Below are 18,481 nucleotides of genomic sequence, written 5' to 3' on the forward strand. Positions count from 1 at the left end.
GTGCTCTCACAGAACAAAGAGTTCAAGACGCTGTCGGAGCAGCTGGTGGCGGTCACCTCCACACACGCCGTGGAGGTAGAGAAGCTGCAGAAGGAGCTGGCCCACTACCAGGAGGGCCACGGTGGGGACAGCAGCCTGAGGCTGCAGGAGGAGGTCGAGAGCCTGCGGGCTGAGCTGCACAAGGCCCACTCGGAGCGCAAGATCCTGGAGGATGCCCACACCAAGGAGAAGGAAGAGCTGAAAAAGGTATGTCGAGGCCAGAGGGAGTGGCTTGGCAGTGGGCTGGTTCACAGAGCACCCCTCTGGGGCAGTTTCTTCTTCCCGCTCTAAAATTGCCCTGGACTTTACTGGGGCTTGTGCCCATGAACTGACCATCTGTCTGCATTTAGACGTAAAGTGCTCATGCTTTGGGGGAACCCACACGAGCACATGTCCATTCACCTAACACATGTTGATTAAGTTTTGCTATTAGCTGAACGCAGTGGCATCTCCTGAAAGGAATACTCATGTGTGCCTTTGGGCATATTTCTTATAGTCTAGAATTAGTCACTGAGTCAGCTCTGTGGCCCGAGTTCTCGTTAGCAAGAGGCACGGTACAGAGGTTGTGGCTTTTCTTCTTGATGTTGCAGGGATTGGCGCAACCTGTAGACATCCCTGCTCATAGTAATCCTACTTTGGGGAATTTGACTGAAGTTTGTGTTGATAGTTTTGGCCCGACTCACCCATTCTGGTTGCTGTGCTCTGTAGGTTTTCTCTCCACCCTGTAAAGTAGAACTTCCTGAGATTGGCCCCCTACTCCCCCATCTGAAAAGTCAGGATACAAAGATTTCCTTCTCCTCTCCCAAGATAACTGTTCAAGCCAGGGAATGCCACGTGCCCACTGGAGGGCCTCCTGTGGACACAGGACACCACTGTTTACTCCTGCATCTCTGCAGTGACTCACAGACCACAGGGCAAATAGCACCTGCCCACTTATTTAGTGCCTCCAATACTGGAGAGTCGCAGTGGGTTGAAAATCTAAGGATGGGGGAGGGATTCAGTGTTCCTGATGTTGGAATAACTTTGTGTTTAAAAATTAGAGCAGGGGTCACCTGGGTGGCTCAGTTAAGCATCCAAGTCTTGGTTTTCAGCTCAGGTCATGATCTCTTGGGTTATGCGTTCGAGCCCCACATTGGGCTCCGTGCTCAATGGGGACTTTGCTTGAAGATTCTCCCTCTCTCTCTCTGCCCCTCCCCCTATACGTGCATGCATGTGTGCTCTCTCTAAAATATTTTTTAAAAAGGACAGACTGGGGGTGCCTGGGTAGCTCACTCAGTTGAGTGTCCAACTCTTGGTTTTGGCTCAGGTCATGATCTCAGGGTCATGAGATCGAGCCCCATGCTTGGCCCAGCGTCTGCTTGAGATTCTCTCCCTTTGCCCCTCTCCCTGCACACGCACTTGCTCTCTCTAACAAAGTCTTTAAAAAAAAAAAAAAAAAAAAGCAGGCTAAATGCCACCACAGAAAGGGTTCTGGGGTAGACATTGGAATGGCTAGATGCTTCTCCCTGTCCTGCCATTACCAAGTACAAGCTTAATGGCCTTAGTTCCCTCAGCCGTTTTTTGGGGTTTTTTCCTGTAAGTATAGATTATGTCTCAGGCTTCTTCTGGACGTTGCAACTGGCCAACTCCATGAGATGGTATTTGAGGGCTCTAGAAGGAAGAGGACCCCAGCCCTGCCTGTAGCGCTTCCCTCTTCCTCTGCCCCATTACCTTCTCCTGGCCCAAGCCCTCAGGCACGGCTGGAGAGCACACAGACTGCTCTGTGAGATGCGAGCCCGCAGAGCCAGCTGAGCTGGCTCATGGTGAGCTTGCCTCCATGGTTTCCCTGTCCCAGACCGGACTTCTGACCACCAGCCACTGCTTTGCCTGAGCCCGGGGATTTCGCTAGCATCAGAAACGGAGTCCACGTGTGGACTGGGTGATGAATACAGTGTGACGTGGGGCTTCCCGGGGCAGGCAGCCAGCCTAGCCCGGAAATGTAGGAGCTTCCGCCCCCAGTATGTCACCCAGGCGAACCTGCCCGCTCACCCAGCACGAGGCCTGGCATGGACTTCGTTCTTTGGGAGAAAGCATGTGGTACTAGGAAGCTCCTGTTAAAATGTAGCTTTAAGCTTGTAACCTACAAACGGTGGAATTCTGCCCTTGTGTCTACTGACCGTGGGAACAGATGGATGTAACCCTTCCATGGGATTAAAAAACAAGGCGGTGGAATCCAAAGGCAGAGAAGATGCCAGGATTAGAACTGGAAACCTTTGAGATTGGGGACCCCAGGAGAAAAAGAAAAGCAAGTTCCCTGCATGGGCACCCGAGTCCGGTGAGGCACGTGGGAAGTCTGTTTACCCAACAGATCCACAAAACCGGGGTGTCTCCTGTCTCCACCCCCCAGACAGCCCTCGACTCCTCGGCCACCCAGCCGCCTCACCTGCTTCCCCTTGGGCTCTCTGGTTTGAGGACTTAGCGCTCTAAAAATGTCTAAGTCTCCATCCAAGGGAGCCTGAGGGCTTATAATAATGAAACTCTTGGGGCGCCTCAGTGGCTCAGTCGTTAAGCGTCTGCCTTCAGCTCAGGTCATGATCCCGGGGTCCTGGGATCGAGCCCCGCATCGGGCTCCCTGCTCTGTGGGAAGCCTGCTTCTCCCTCTCCCACTCCCCTTGCTTGTGTTCCCTCTCTCGCTGTCTCTCTCTCTCTGTCAAATAAATAAATAAAATCTTAAAAAAAAAATAATAATGAAACTCTTCCTGGGCACGGCATAACAGAGAGGAGGGTGCTTTCCTCTTCTCCTTACAAAAATTATTATTTCCTAGGAGTGTGTTGAGCTAGGTCTTAAATACAATGAGAGCTTGGAACTGCCAAGAGAAAACAATTCAAGGACACTGCAAGAAGGAGAACAGTAGGCACAGAGGCAGAACAAGAAAAGCACCTTCTCTCCAAAATGTAAGCAAATCCCCAGCTAGTAGCATGAGAAGGAACTGGCATAAGATGATTCATTAGGTGCAATGTCCACCTCTCTCCAAGAAGAGAGAAAATGGAAGCAAAAGAACCTCCTTCTCCAGGGTCTTTAAAACTTTTCTATTCCGGTGGCTGTGGGGAGTGGGTGGGGAGAGGGGCTAGCTTTTATCCCCCACCCTTCGTCTTTTGTGCCTGTTCAGGGTTTAATATTTATCAAAGGCACCATGTCTAATCTTAACAAATGCTGAATAATCAGACAGTTGGTTTCCTCTCAGGCTTGTCTAGAGGCTGCTCTGCCCTGAGCAAGATTGATGAGACGGTCAGAGCACAGTGAGGAGCCGACTGCGGGTAGATGTTAATTAATGGGTTTGATATGTCCGTCAGCAAATGCTTTATTGGAACTGGCAGCCTGGAAAACTTTGGGCTCCCCAATGCTGACGATATTCATTGTCTGGCCACAGGACTACACCGCTTTGGGCTGGGAGATGCTGGGTCTCCCTGAGGGCAGGACCTCCCCTCCTCCCCCCCCCCCGCCCCCGCCCCTGGCTGCAGACCTGGGGCAGCACCGCCTCGCCCCCAGCCACGTGTCAGCGCACACCCTCTCCCCTGAAGGTCTCTGCTCTTGGGGCCTCTCCCTGGGGCAGGTGCACCCAGGCCATAGGCCTCCCCTCCTTTTCGCCTGTGTGATGGGTTATTTTCTAAAGCTATCAGTGACCCCTGTGCCGACGTTATGTGCAGCTGTGCTTTTGGGGACAGTTGAGCTGTTCTGTGTCCGTGATGAAAGAGACGTGGCCCCCAGGGCCACCCTTGACATGCAGTCATGACTCATTATCCAGAATCGGCTCCAAAGCTCACCTGGTGGAGCCAGCAAGGCCTGGCTCCGTGCAGGGTTGCGGACCCTGGCTCTGAGCAAGGGTCCCTGACACTTGGGAGGGATGGAGAGCAGCCCCCGGGCCTGGGTGTTCAGCAGCTGGGGCTGTGTGCAGTATCGCGTCATCTGTCACTGATCTGCCAGCCGCTGGTTGGTGACCTTGGGAAGTTCCAGTGTCAAGGCTTTGGGTTTTTCCAAACGGAAGGAGAGAGATCTGACTTGGGGGGTTAGTGGGGTTCTCACAATGGGGTGTTTTGAGTCTTTCTCCAAAGGTGCAGAGAAGACTTCTCTGGCCAACGGAGACACAGAGTTGTGTTCCCAGAGCTCCAGGGTTTGTGGTTTGTAAGGAGGCTGATGGTTGTTAGAATGAGAACCCCACACCAACTGTGTGGAGGAACATCATCTCATTGAAGACATCATGGAAGTCCAAGCCCCTCATTCACTGAACAGATAGTTATGGGGTGCCTGTGTGTGTTAGGGACCATTCTACACACTGGGGCAGAAGGAAACAATTTTTTTAAAGTCCTTCTCATTCTTACGGAGCTCAAATATTTGGGGTTATGAGAGAATGTACAGACAGGAATCAAATACAGATTATCCATCATGTGCCATAAAGAAAAATAAAGCAGAGTGAAGGGGGGAGAGAGGGACCTCTGAGGGCAGGGAGAGGTATGGGTTTGCTTATGGAGGCCAGAGAACATCTCTCTGAGAAGACACCCGAGTGAGGTGAGGGTGAGCCATGAGCATTTCTAGGGGACGGGTAACCATTGTAAACAGCAGGTGCATAGGCCCTGAGGTGGGAGTAGGCTGGACAGGTTTGAGAACCAACAAGGAGGCCACTGGGCTGAGGCAGAGTGAGGAAGAGGAAGGGTAGGAGGGTATTGAGGCCAGCGAGGCAGTGGGGTCAGGTTGGGAAGGACCTTCTGACCTTGAAGGACCTTCTGACCTTGAGGGCAACATTAGCCATGAAGTATCCAGAGAGGGGAACAGCTCTGTCTTAGGCACTAGGCCCTGTAGCGCACACCAGTTCTCTCCCACCCTGAGCATCATCCTATCACTCTTGCTGTGGGAACCAGTCGTCTGAGGCCTGCTATAGGCTGTTGACATCGCCATTCATCATACGTCAGCCTTCTGAACTGTCAAGACACATGGTAGCATAGTAAACAGCTGGGCCTGCTTGCACCCAGACTACTCAGGGCAAAGGCCAGCTATACCTCTCCCTGGCCGGCTTTTGGCAAGGTCTCTAACTTTTCTGTGCCTCAGTTTCCCTAAAAGCAAACATTGATGGTACCTACCTCAAAGGCAGTAAGTCCATTTATAACTGTGCTCGAGACATAACAATAGCTCAATAGATGTTCATTTATCATTCCCTCAACTAGCCTGTAACTTTGTGGAGGTCGTGTTCTACCTGAACCTACGTGGACCCCATCCTCCTCCTCAACCCCATGTCTTAGCACAGTGGAGGCTGAATGACAGGAGGAGCACGCATGAGCCAGGGCCAGGGGTCTGGACTCCGCCATGAGCTCCATGCGGCTGTTCCAGGAATGGTGGCACAGCTGCTTCCTTCTAGCTTTGAGAGCATCCTCCCCTTGGCTTTGTTTCCCTCGCTGTATTCATGCCCGATAACAGCCATGTGTCCCAGGTGAGTTCCAGTTTTATTTCTGTGCTGTCCTCTGTGTGTGGTCTATTCTTCCTCTTCTCTCTCTCCTCTGCTCAGGCCCCTTTCCCTTTGACGAAATAACTTCCCACGTAGAATGTGCTTTACTATTTACCTTACTCTCAGAATGGACCAGGATTTTGCAGAATTAAAAGTGTTGTTCCTGCCAAGGGCCATGCCTATAACTTTCTACTAGATGGTTCGTGCACAGCATTGAGGACAGAGGACTCAGGACACAATGGTGGGCAGAAGAGCCTTTTCTGATAGGCATTGTCTAATCAGTTCGTCCCATGGCTTTCTACTAGAAACCTTGCATTTGGCCCTTTTTACGGTTTAAATGCCCAACGTGAAAAAAAAGACAAACCCAAAAGCCCAGAGTTACGTTCATATCCCTAAAGATTAACTAGTAAAGGCAGTTCTTTTAAGTTTTAAATTTTTATTTGATCCAGAGCAAGAAAGGTCACAGAGGGAGAGGGCGAAGCAGACGTGGGGCTCTATCCCAGGACCCTGAGATCATGACCTGAGTGGAAGGCAAACCTCTAACCGACTGAGCCACCCAGGCGCCCCAATAAAGGCAGTTCTTGAGCATGAAGCTGGGGTATTTGTTTCATTTAACTTAGCAGGGACTAAATTAGCCTCATAGTGATAGGATTTAGCCCCAACGTTGGTTCTGATGATCTGTCCCAAGTAACCTTGTAGAAGAAACCCTCCCAGTAATATTGCCTGTAGGAGTTAACAGACCCTCTGCCCCCCACCCAGCCCAAGAGAAAATGGAGCTGCTGAATAATGTTGAAGCCCCAAACCCTAGCAAAGGTATTATTTATCATGCTGAAGGGAACACACCTGCCTGGTTCTGTGTTAAGTGTCTCTCTCTCTAGCCTGCATTCCTGACCCTTCATAGAAGGGAGGCCATTTAGCTGCAGAAGTTTGTCACCCGCTGTGCCTGCCAGCAAACTCCCCATGTGCTAGCTGGCTGGAAAGACGGAGGGGTGGCCAGTACCTGGGGACATGGGATGGGGAAGCAGTCTCTCTCTGCCCTCCCGGGGTGTGGAGCGGGGGGTGGGACTGAAGAGCAGGAGAGTGGGCCTACCTTCAGAGTTGTGCAGGCAAAGAAGAAAACAAAGCTCCCCCTGTCACTTTGATGTACGGCTCAGAATAACAAAGCTGAGGTCCTCAGAGGCCTACCTTCATGAGTCAAAGCCATGGAGGGAGACAGGGAAGAAAGGCTCAGGCGCCGTAGAACACATCAGTAGGTACACGCCGTTGACCGTGGCTTGCTTACACTAGTCTCCCCTGATCATAAGTGGTTGCAGTAAAGTTACATGATCTTAGACTACATTCCTGGGAATGGAGGCTTGGGGTTCAGCCTAGTGGTGGTGGCAGGCACGCTCTCCCGGCCAGCCATGCCTGACTTCTGCGTTCCGTTGCAGAAGGATGATGACTGTAGATGCCCCGAGGATGGGGGGATGAGGACGGTGAGTGAACTGGGACGCCTTCGCAGGGGACCACGTGCTCTGGGAGCCATCTGTATCTTCAGAGAGTGGGTGTGGGGAAGCAGGCTGGTGACCTGACACACAGTGACTCACAGCCGGGTAATTCAGAGGTGACAGCCCTGTACCTTGTTCTTGGCCGAGGGTGACCAGAGTCCTGCCCTCCAGACGTGGCACCAAATTGAGCTCCATGTGAGGCCCCAGCAAGGCTCTCTTTTGTAGAGCCACACACCTCGTGCTTGCTTCTGTCGGCTGTTTTCAGCATGTGCACTGAGGAACGGGAAAGCTATTTCGATGATTGGCGAAGCTAACTTAAGCGTGCTCATTGGGTGAACTGTTTTCAATAATAGGAAATTAGATGCACTCGAAGAGTATTTTTTCCCCACATTGTGTTTCTCTTGAATCATTTGATTAAGCAACTCCTGTGTTCTAGATGTTTTAATCGACGATTCGGGAAAAAAAAATTAAAGGAACCCTTTTTTTCAACGGAGGAAAGCATAGGCCCCTTAACTGGTTGTGCAGGGCTCCTCGCGGGCTCGGTCACCTTGGGCGTGACGTGTCCCGTGATGACGTGACAGCCTGGCGGTGGTCCGTGGGCCCAGGCTGAGTAGGTGGGTGAGGATGCAGGGCAGTCTGACTGTATCTCTGGAGGGACAAGCAGGCCCTGTAAGCTGAGGATGGAGCTCGGGGGCTCACCCCACACCTGCAGGATAGGAGGCCTTCCTGGAAGAATGAATCATGGTCCAGAGCTAGACAAGGAGGAGAAACCCCCCTCCCTGCCCAGGAAGGCTGGGGAAGAGAGCTCGGCGGGGGGCACAGGGACACACTGAGGCAGAAACAAAGAGCGGGGAGAAGCTGGGCCTCGCTCAGCCCATTTTAGGGAGGTGTGTGGAAGAGTTGAGTTTATCCTGAAGACAAAGGGAGTGAAGCCGTTCTCCGATTCTCACTTCTCCCCACCCAGCCTCGTCCCTTCTCAGCCCCCTCTGTCCGCATTACCACAACAGCGCTGTTCCGTTCCCAAACCACGGCTGCCATTCGTCTGCACCACGTCTTCTTTCCGCCTAGAGCTCCCTTGGCTGCCTGCAAATCCCACGGGTCTGAGACAACCCGCTTCTCCTAGGAAACCTTCTGGGGCCTCCCTCTGTTCCTTGGTACCTCTGTTCATCCTAACTCCCCTCATAGCAGTGGTTCTCGGCAAGAGGCCCTGCTGCCCACAAGGAACCTTTGGCCACGTCTGGAGACATTTCGGCGGTCCCAGCGGGTAGGGGGCAGGGGGGCCGGGGGGCCGCAGAGTTACCAGAATCCGGTGGGTAGAGGCCCGGATGCCACCGAATGTCTGAGAGGACAGCACCCCTGCCAACAACAAAGAATCACCTAGCCCAACGTGTCCGTAGTGCTGAGGCTTAGAAACCCTGCTGGACAGAAATCTGCCCACTTGCCCCTCGCCCCTGTTGAGGGGGGCGCGCTCAGAAAGCGGCTGCCTGGATAGGGGAGCTTGCTTTGCCTGCCCAGCTCCTGGCATGGGGAATGGTGTCAGGAAGTGTCTGACGGGTGAGTGGCAGGCCATGATGATGAAGGGCATCGCTCGGGGCTGCTACTTCTGTCCCTAGCCCTCCCTGCCAAAGCAGGTTGCGGTCTCTGCGGACACACATCAGTTGTGTTCATCATCATGGGCAGCAACTTGTGGATGAAGAACAGTGTGTGGCAATTAGCTATGTGCATAAATCTTTTTACCAGCCTTTTCTCGTTTGAGATCCTGTGGGGAGGCAGAACACGCCCGTTCGCCTGGCTCTCCATGAGAGGGCTTAGACTCTGCCTGGCGGTGTCAGGATGACCCGCGCCGGTCAGAGCCTCATTCCTGGAACTCTCAGCACTACATCCGCAGGAGGACTTGTGATAGAAACCGAGTCCATCTGAACTGAGAGAATGAAAAAGCGGCAATACCATGTAGCAGAGAAGGGACAGTTTCCTGGAACATGGTTTTGAGCCACATTTTGAAGGACGTTGAAAACTCTGAAATTGGAAGACATTGAATTGTGTAAAGAGACTGTTGACGAAGTAAGTACTTGGAGGTTTTTGTAAGCCTCCAGAGACACTGTGTATCTGCGGTTCTTCCTGCACAACCGTAGAGAGCAAGCCATCTGCAGATCCGTCAGGCTCCCAGAGTAGCGGGCGCACCTGTGAGAGTCGCTGCCTTCTGAGCCCCTATGGCGGGGGGCGGGGAGGACAGGTGACCTCATTCCTGGACTCCAGCCTTGTTGAAATTCTCTCCTGACCCTTCCCACACGATGCTGAGCTTTGTGGGGGAGAGGCAGCTGTCCTCTTACCTCACCCCCCAGCTGCCTTAAGCTGAACTTTAAAGCTAGGGGGGGAAGGGAGGGTAGCATTTACTCATAAATAGTTGAAATTCAGATGTCAGGAAGGTTTCTGCCCTTTAGCCAGCATCCCTGGGGCCTCCATTCTTGCTTTTACTGCCAAAGGGCTCTGGCAGAGTCTGAAAGGTGTTTCTCTGATGGGAGTGCCGGTGGGTCCATCAGGGACCTATCTCCTAGGCAGTGGTCCCCGGAGGTTACCCTCTAGTCTCAGCTACCGTGAACATGGTGGTGTACCAAAGATATCCTCTTTGAGGCTCTTTCTACACAGGCTGGGAGGAATCCTCTCTCCCCCCCTGCCCCCAAACCACTGCCAGTAGATCATGAAATGTACCAAACATGGCTAGAAGTGAGGACTTGAACCAGGGAATGCAGTCATTCATTGCATCACTTACCAGTCTTGGAGCTGTGAAGAAGCTCATCACTGAGAGCCTGTCTTATACTTCTCTTTTTATCTTTTGTCACATTGAGCACAGGGTACTGTGCTTAGTGGATAGGCTTATTTGTGGAATGATTTTTTAGCAGCTTTATTGAATATAATTCACATACCATAGTTTACCCATTTAAAGTGTACAATTCAGTGTTTTTTAAAGTAGTTCTACAACTATCGCAGAGTCTAATTTTAGAATATTTTTATCACCCCCCCCAAAAAAACTGTATCCATTAACAGTCACACCCCATTCCCCATCCTATCCTTAGGCAACCACTAATCTACTTTCTGTCTCTATAGATCTGCCTATTCTGTACACTTTATATGAATGGAATCATCATACGTGACTTTCTGACCTTTTTCACTTAGCATCATGTTTTCAAGATTTATCCATATTGTAGCATGGATCAATACTTTATTGCTTTTCATTGCTAAATAGTATTTCATCATATGGACATGCCGTATTTTGTTCATCAGTTCATTGATGGACATTTGGATTGTTTCCACTTTTTGGCCCTTCTGAATAACGCTCCGGCAACCATCTGTATACAAGTTCTTGTGTAGACATAGGTTTTCATTTCTCTTGGAAACCTAGGAATGGAATTGTTGGTCTTACCAGGGTTAAAATGCAATTTTCGAGGAACTTCCAAAGATGTTGCACTGGTTTATGTTCCATCAGCAGGATATGAGAAGTCTGATTTCTCCACGTACTCTCCAACATTTGTAATTATCTTTTTGTATCATAACCATCATAGTATATGTGAGGTGATAAATCATTGCGGTCTTGCTTTGCTTTCCCCTAATGACGTGACAGCCTGGCGGTGGTCCTATTGAATATTTTGTCATGTGCATATTGGCCACATGAAGAAGTGTCTATTCAGTTTTTTTCCCATTTTTTGATTGGATTTCTTTTTCTCTGTTGAGTTGTAAATACTCTGTATATTCAGGGTCCAAGTCCCATATCAGATAATTTACAAATATTTACTCTCATTCTGTGAGTTGCCCTTTGCCTTTGATAGTATCCTTTGAGGCCGAAAAGTTTTTAGTTTAGATGAAGTGCAATTTAAATGTTTTTTCTTTGGTTGCTTGTGCTTTTGGTGTTGTATTAAGAAACCATTGACTAATCCAGGGCCACAGAGATTTGCTTCTATGTGTCTGCCAAGAGTTTTGTAGTTTTAACTCTTACATTTAGGTCTTTGATACCTTTTTAGCTTGTTTTCGTATATAGTGTGAGGTAGGAGTCCAATTTTATTTTGTATGTGGAAATCTAGTTGTCGCAGCCATTTGTTGAAAAGACTATTCTTTCCTCATTGAATTGTTTTTCTTCTCCAATTGCCCTGTCTGGAATCTCCAGTGCAACGTTGAATAGTTTGGGTGAGAGCAGATATCCTTGTGTTTGTCCTGACCGTGGATGCAAAAGGCATTCTGTGTTCCACCATAAAGTCTGATGTTGTGGGTTTTTATGGATGCCCTTTATCAGGCTGAAGAAGGCCCCTTCTATTCCTAGTTTGTTGAGTTTTTATCATGAACATTTGGTAGCATTTTGTTAAGGGTTTTTTGCGTCTGTACTCATAAGAGATAATGGTCTGTGGCTTTCCTGTGATACCTTTGTCTGGTTCTGGTATCGGGATATTACTAGCCTCACAGAACGAACTGAAAAGGGACACCTGGGTGGCTCAGTCATTGGGCATCTGCCTTCGGCTCAGGTCATGATCCCAGGGTCCTGGGATCGAGTCCCGCATCGGGCTTCCTGCTCCCTGGGGAGCCTGCTTCTCCCTCTGCCTCTGACTCTTTCTCCTGCTTGTGCTCTTGCTCACATGCTCTCTCTCTCAAATTAATAAATAAAAAAATCTTTAAGAAAAAAACTGAAAAATGTTCTCTACTGTTGTATGAAATAACCAGTGCAGAATAGGTACTCATTTTTCCCTCAGGTTTTTGCAAAGTGGTGGAATGATTTTATTTTATTTTTTAAAGATTTTATCTTGGGTGCTGCAGAAGGAAGGGGAGCTTGAGAGAGAAACGGCATGAGAGGGGAGAGGGTCAGAGGGAGAAACAGACTCCCCGCTGAGCCAGGAGCCCGATGCGGGACTCGATCCCAGGACCCTGGGATCACGACCTGAGCCGAAGGCAGTCGCCCAACTGACTGAGCCACCCAGGCGCCCTAAGTGGTGGAATGATTTTAAAGCCTCTGTTTCCACTTAGTGCCTAGTGAAGGGACTGTTGTAGAACCATCTACAAATATTCATCAGCACTCTATGCTGTGCCTGCCGCTCTTACTCCACGTACATCATCTCACTGAATCCTGAGAGCAGCCCTGTGAGGTGCAAGTCCATGTCACCGAAAGGGACCTGTGGTTTCTAGAGCCAGAGCTCTGTGGCTGTGAAGCTCATTGTCTTGGCCTCCAGCCAGATTTGCTGTGCTTTGATAGCGGCGTGATCGCAGGGGTTCTTTCCGTGCTGCCTTGGCGGTGGTTCAGAGAGCCTCCAGGGAAGTGGGACTCAAGTCCAGATGCCTGAATTAAGGGCCCCTGGGCACGTGTCCTTCCTTTTCCCGTCCAGTTTCTGCAGTGCTCACTTCCTTACCTCTGTCTTGAAGGCAGGGATGGATGCAACATTGGTGGGGAAAACAACTCGGTGGCCTTCTGCAACAGGAGTCTCCGGGGGGTCCAGAGAGAGAATGCAGAGGTGGCTCCACTGCACGCGAGTTCCCGTGTTACAGGAGAAAGAGAGCCCTTTCTCATCCTCCTTGATAACAGCTAATAACTTCTCATTCTCTTAGAACACGTCTGAATTGTTACATTTCTAAATCTATACAAATATTTGCCCCAGTCCTGAATAGCCAAAGATTTTCATTTGAAAAAGCTTGCCACATGTGGTTTTAATTCTTTCTCTGAGCAGACCAGAATTTTTCTTTAATCACTGTTTTCTTTTTGTGCCATTTCCAGTACTAGTCACTTCGTGCTTCGTTTGGGGGTCTCGTAAGAAGCTAAACACTAGAGCTCCCCTTCCTTCTGCAGCACCCAAGCTGTGCTGGTCCAGGGAGACAGGCGAGGGCAAGTGGGATGAAGACCAGAGAGAATTCTTCATTGTGAGCTCTGGGCTTTCCTGACGCTCAGGTTTGAGAGCTCAAAATTTACCGAGACAAGCAGCCAAACACAAGAGGTGAAAGCCTGTCGTCAGTTCCTGCGCACGGCCTGTGAGCGTCGTGCTGACTTTTCATGAGGTTTTTGTGGGCCCTGGAAGACCATAAAGAGCTCATCTGTCTTGTTTTAATGGGATTTTTCTTTCAATGTAACAGTTTTCCCCCTTGAAACAAAAGCAGTTTTGGCTGACTTGATTTTCTTTTTTCCTTTTTTATTTAAATTCCATTAGCCAACATATAGCACATCATTACTTTCAGATGTAGTATTCATTGATTCATCAGTGGCGTATAACACCCAGTGCTCATCACATCACGTGCCCTCCTTAATTCCCATCACCCAGTTACCCCGGCCCCCCACCCCCCTCCCCTTCCCCAACCCTCAGTTTGTTTCCCAGAGTCAAGAGTCTTTCATGGTTTGTCTCCCTCCCTGATTTCTTCCCATTCAGTTTCCCCTCTCTTCCCCTATGATCCTCTGCACTATTCCTGATATTCCACATACGAGTGAAACCTTATGATTATTGTGTTTCTCTGATTGATTTATTTCACTTAGCATAATACCCTCCAGTTCCATCTATGTCTATGTAAATGGTAGGTATTCATCCTTTCTGATGGCTGAGTAATATTCCCTTGTATATATGAACCACATCTTTATCCATTCATTTGTTGAAGGACATCTCGGCTCCTTCCACAGTTTGGCTACTGTGGACGTTGCTGCTGTGAACATTGGGGTGCAGGTGTCCCTTCATTTCACTATATCTGTATCTTTGGGGTAAATACCCAGTAGTGCAATTGCTGAGCCGTAGGGTGGCTCTTTTTTCAACTTTTTGAGGAACCTCCATACTGTTTTCCAGAGTGGCTGCACCAGCTTGCATTCCCACCAACAGTGTAGGAGGGTTCCCCTTTCTCCACATCCTCGCCAACATTTGTTGTTTCCTGCCTTGTTAATTTTAGCCATTCTACCTGGTGTAAGGTGGTTTTTCATCATGGTTTTGATTTGTATTTCCCTGATGACAAGTGATATGGAGCATTTTTTTCATGTGTCTATTGGCCATTTTTATTGGCTGACTTGATTTTCTTAAGAGCATTTAAACATAACCAGCTGAACCTCAAACCCCACAAAAGGAGCCTTTCCTTTGCCCAGCTGCACAGGGCAAACATTTTCTCCTGTTGCTCTCCCTTTCAGCAAGTTGCAGTCCTGGAGCAAGAAAATGCCCTCTTAAAAGATGAGAAAGAACAGCTTAACAACCAAATCCTGTGCCAAGCGAAAGGTAAGTGCAAAGTGCTTGATTTTTCATTTTGGAGTTCAATTTCTTTTCCACACTGATTTTCCCCCAAGGACTCCTAGCAAGAACACAGTTAAGACGGTGCACTGGAGAAAGGGCTTTAATACACATAAAAGAAGGGTGGTCTTTAATATGCTGCTGTGACTCTTGGTTTTAAGAGTTGAATGTGGTGAGACACGCACATGATGGACAAAGTAGTGCATGGGATTTGGAGCCCAGGAACCTGCACTCAAAGAATGACTACCACATGCTACTGCCTGGCTTTGAGCAACTCCCTTAATGACTATAGTCCTCAGTTTCTTCATCTGCAAAATGGACATAAAAGTACAGACCTCAGAAGTATGAAGCACTTAGCATGGTGCTTGACACATAATAAGCACCTCGGAGCTGTCATTCCTGCTGATTTTAAACTTTAGCATCCATAATACATGTTGTGATTTCTTCTGTTAATGTTTGCTGAAGGACAAATCGGGTCAGATCCCAGCCAGCCTTGCACCACCATCAACCACCATGTGCTGTCTGGCCAAGGAGAAGCAGTGGGTGTCCACAGACCCCAGTCCTTGCCTGGCTCAGTGGATCCGTTAAGCAAGTCACTCACCTTCTCCCATCCCTAGGTCTCTCTCCTGCCTGAACCACCCAAGGGCACAGTCCCGGCCAGCATGAAATCTCATTGAAAACTTAAACTTTTTAATTTCCCTTTAAAAATGATTTCTTTCTACTGGTATAAATAAGTTTTGGTTGTGGGGGAAAGCCCACCCATGTGATCTATTTGCCTTCCATCCTTCAATCTCCCTACACTTCAAGAACACGGAAGATCAGGAATGGGGACAAAAGTGGGGAACAAAGCCTGGGTTCTTCCAGGGACGTTGCTAGCAGCTGCCGTGACAGTCGTCACAGGAGAGAAGTTGGTGCGTTAAGTGAGGGAATGTCCCGTAGGCTGTCTGCTTCTCTCGCACTTTCCCAAAAGCAGGGTGGCCTCTCCCCCTTCTCTGAATACTGACGCCACCATAGCCAGCTGCCCTTCGCTCTGCAGTGGGTGAGGTTGCTGGATAAAAGCATCCGGGGTCCATGGAAGGAGCTCGTCATGGACAGCCTTTTAAGAAGAGATTAATCAGGGGTGCCTGGGTGGCTCAGTCGTTGGGCGTCTGCCTTGAGCTCAGGTCATGATCCCAGGGTCCTGGGATCGAGCCCCACGTCGGGCTCCCTGCTCCGCGGGGAGCCTGCTTCCTCTCCCGCTCCCCCTGCTTATGTTCCATCTCTCTCTGTGTCTCTCTCTGTCAAATAAAATCTTTAAAAAAATTAAAAGATTAATCAGAAAGCATGAGGCAATCAATACGTGTGAGGGGAATCCATTCAGAAAGCAAAACTGCAGCTTAGTGTGCTTGCTTTCCAGATGAATTTGCCCAAAACTCCGTCAAGGAAAATCTCGAGATGAAGAAAGAGCTGGAGGAGGAGCGCTCCCGCTACCAGAACCTCGTGAAGGAATATTCGCGGCTGGAGCAGAGATACGACAACCTTCGGGATGAGCTGACCATCATCAAGGCAAGGAGGGCAGTCCTGCCCCTGTCCCCGCGCCGGCCCCGCATCTGGCTTTCCGCCGCCATTCCCACACGGCTCGGGCCCCCACGCTGCCGCCCGCTGCGCTGCACCTGCCGAAGGTTCTCACACAAGTAACGGGGCCCGGCGATCCTTCCCAGGGATGGCTCCGTTCCCAGCTTTTGGGGTCTCACAAAGATCTCAGGAGCCGAAGGAAAAATCCCACCCAGGTGTATGCTGTCTGTCTTGTTCCCTGTTCTGGGAAAATTCCTGAGTTGAAACAGTGACGGTGTGGGGGGAGTTCTGATCTCTGCGTCCCTGGCAGGACTGCGGGGAGACGCCCAGGGGCTGATTGTTTCTCCCAGTCTTCTACTGAAACGCAATAGACAGAGAAACGTCCTATTTCAGGATTTGTCATTCTTTTTTACCCCACATAAACATTGCCTCCAGAAATGCATCCTCAAACGAGATTGATAAGTTAATTGCATAGAAACCAGGAAGAGAAGCTAAATAGGAACATATATAAATACAAAATTTTCTGACCAAGGTCAGTTTTTACTCTCAAAGCCGAATCATATGCAAGGGAAAAAAAAAAAAAAAGTATTTTTAAACGAACAGTATAAATGGTAACCTCTATTTCTAATATGCTTACTATTTTCATAACGTTGAGGGGAGGGGCACAAGTGCTGTATGAGGTCATTACAGGCAGTTTGCCGGGGGGCCAGGGACAGGACGGTGTGTTCGTACTTTCAGGGCAAGACCAGGAGAATACGGGTGGTTTCCCCAGGACTTTCAGAGAAATGGGCCTACGTGTTAGGGATTTGGACCTCAGGACGAGGCTCATCAGGGAGTTCGGTCTTGCCATGGGTTCCTTCCCGTGGGCATTTGGTTAGCTAGATGGATGACGGTAAGAACGGTCCGTGACGTTTCTGTGGGAGTTAGCTCCGTTAGCCATTGTTCCCAGCAACAGTAACACCTGTTCTTGTTGACAAATGAGGCAGAAGTCCCAATTCTAGGATCTACTGGCCTTTGAACAGGAACAGTTCCCGTTAACAGTAGTTTGTTATGAGTACTCACATTTTTCTCCTTCAACAGCAGACCCCAGGCCACAGGCGGAACCCATCAAACCAAAGTAGCTTAGAGTCTGACTCCAATTACCCCTCCATCTCCACATCTGAGGTCGGAGACGCAGAGGATGCCCTTCAACAGGTGGAGGTGAGTAAGGCAGGCTGGAGGCTGCTGTCCGTGGTCCAGGGGGAGTGGAGCTGTTTGAGGTTTCCCAGCTGGAGGGAGACTTCCTCTTCTGGTTGGTGGGGCTTCTTCCTGACGACGGATCACTTGGACTGCAGGGCACTTAGAGACAGTACCCTGGAGTTAATATTTACTGTGCAAAGCGATACATTGCTGTTCACCTTACCCACTATCCAGGGAGAAAGAAAGAAGGTAAATCCCTGGTTGGCACTCTTATAAAACTGAGAACCTACGGCAGAGAGGTAAAATGACGGGCTTGAGAAGGAACAGCTCTGGGGCACCTGGGTGGCTCAGTCAGTTAAGCCTCCGACTCTTGATTTCAGCTCAGGTCATGATCTCAGGGTCGTGAGATTGAGCCCCATGTCCGGTTCCATGCTAGGCATGGAGTCTGCTGGAGGTTTTCTCCCCACAGCCTCTCTAATTAAAAAAAAAGAAGAACAGTATAGTCATTAAAATAGAGATTATCATCCCCGTTTAGTATCACACACATACGGAATATCCATACATATGCAAGAATTCTTTTTTTCCCTGACCAAGAAGCTGGATCAAACTCAGAGAAGAATTATTTGGAATATCTGGCACCACACATGTTTGCTGAGTGACGACATCTTTGTCTCTAAATACGGTACCACTCAGTGGACTTGGTAACCCGTGTGTGGTTTTGTCAAAGGTCCATAGTCACAGTTTTTCCTCTGGCATTTGAAAAGAAGAAAATCACAAGCACATAAGACCTTACAGAGCACATGAAAGACCTCGAGGAGAGACGGTCACAAACACGAATGTGCCCTGAGCACGTCTTTGTGCCAGGCACCGCGGGTGAGCCCTGGAAGAGGAGTGGTCACCGAGCCCGAGACAGCCCCTGCCCTCATGGGGCTTGTTGGGTGCGGAGTCAGGCGACCATCAGGTGATGGGGGAAGTTTGGGATATAACTGCGGGTGTATGTGTGATGCATATGATGAGAGACGGCGAGTGACAGAAGGTGGGGAAGGATAGAAAAGGAGCCCCTGGGACAAGAAAGCGGTCTGTCGTACAGTTCAGTGTGGTCTGCTGCTGGTCGTGAGCGCCTGGCAAGTGCTTAACACACGCTTGCTTAAGGCCCCTGGTTGTACCATTGCGATCTCCTAAGCCTGGGTCCCGGAGGCTTCAGCCTCTTGAGCTCCAGACGGGCCTCCCAGGTGTACGTGTGGCCTTTTCTGCAGACATAAGCACTTCCACCGGGGACTTCATTCTTCAGGGAAACTGAGGCCGGTTCTTAGGGTGAGCCAGGGCAGAGCACACTGCACTCCTGAAATGCGTGTTGAACCAAGTTATATGGTCACACACGTATACACGTGCACTTTAAAGTCCACATGGCTATGCCCGTGCAGACACCCACGTTCGCACATGCACACCTACACACAACAGAACCCCAGGGGACAAAGCCAGGCCTGAATCCAAAGGGGAAAAAATCTGGGAAACTGAT

General features: G+C 49.7%; 1 protein-coding gene across 1 annotated transcript in view; it reads left to right on the plus strand.

The window, feature by feature from the left end:
• Nucleotides 1–18,481, plus strand: part of MYO5B (myosin VB) — a 278,618-nt gene that overhangs the window by 224,087 nt on the left and 36,050 nt on the right. Inside the window, 4 exon segments of the mRNA XM_081802529.1 lie at nucleotides 13–246; nucleotides 14,133–14,217; nucleotides 15,626–15,774; nucleotides 16,864–16,983. Of these exon segments, the coding sequence (XP_081658655.1) occupies nucleotides 13–246; nucleotides 14,133–14,217; nucleotides 15,626–15,774; nucleotides 16,864–16,983 (588 nt within the window).

This window comes from Leptonychotes weddellii, chromosome 13, assembly GCF_054177405.1.
Source record: "Leptonychotes weddellii isolate Sample4059 chromosome 13, ASM5417740v2, whole genome shotgun sequence".
NCBI classification, from domain to species: domain Eukaryota; kingdom Metazoa; phylum Chordata; class Mammalia; order Carnivora; family Phocidae; genus Leptonychotes; species Leptonychotes weddellii.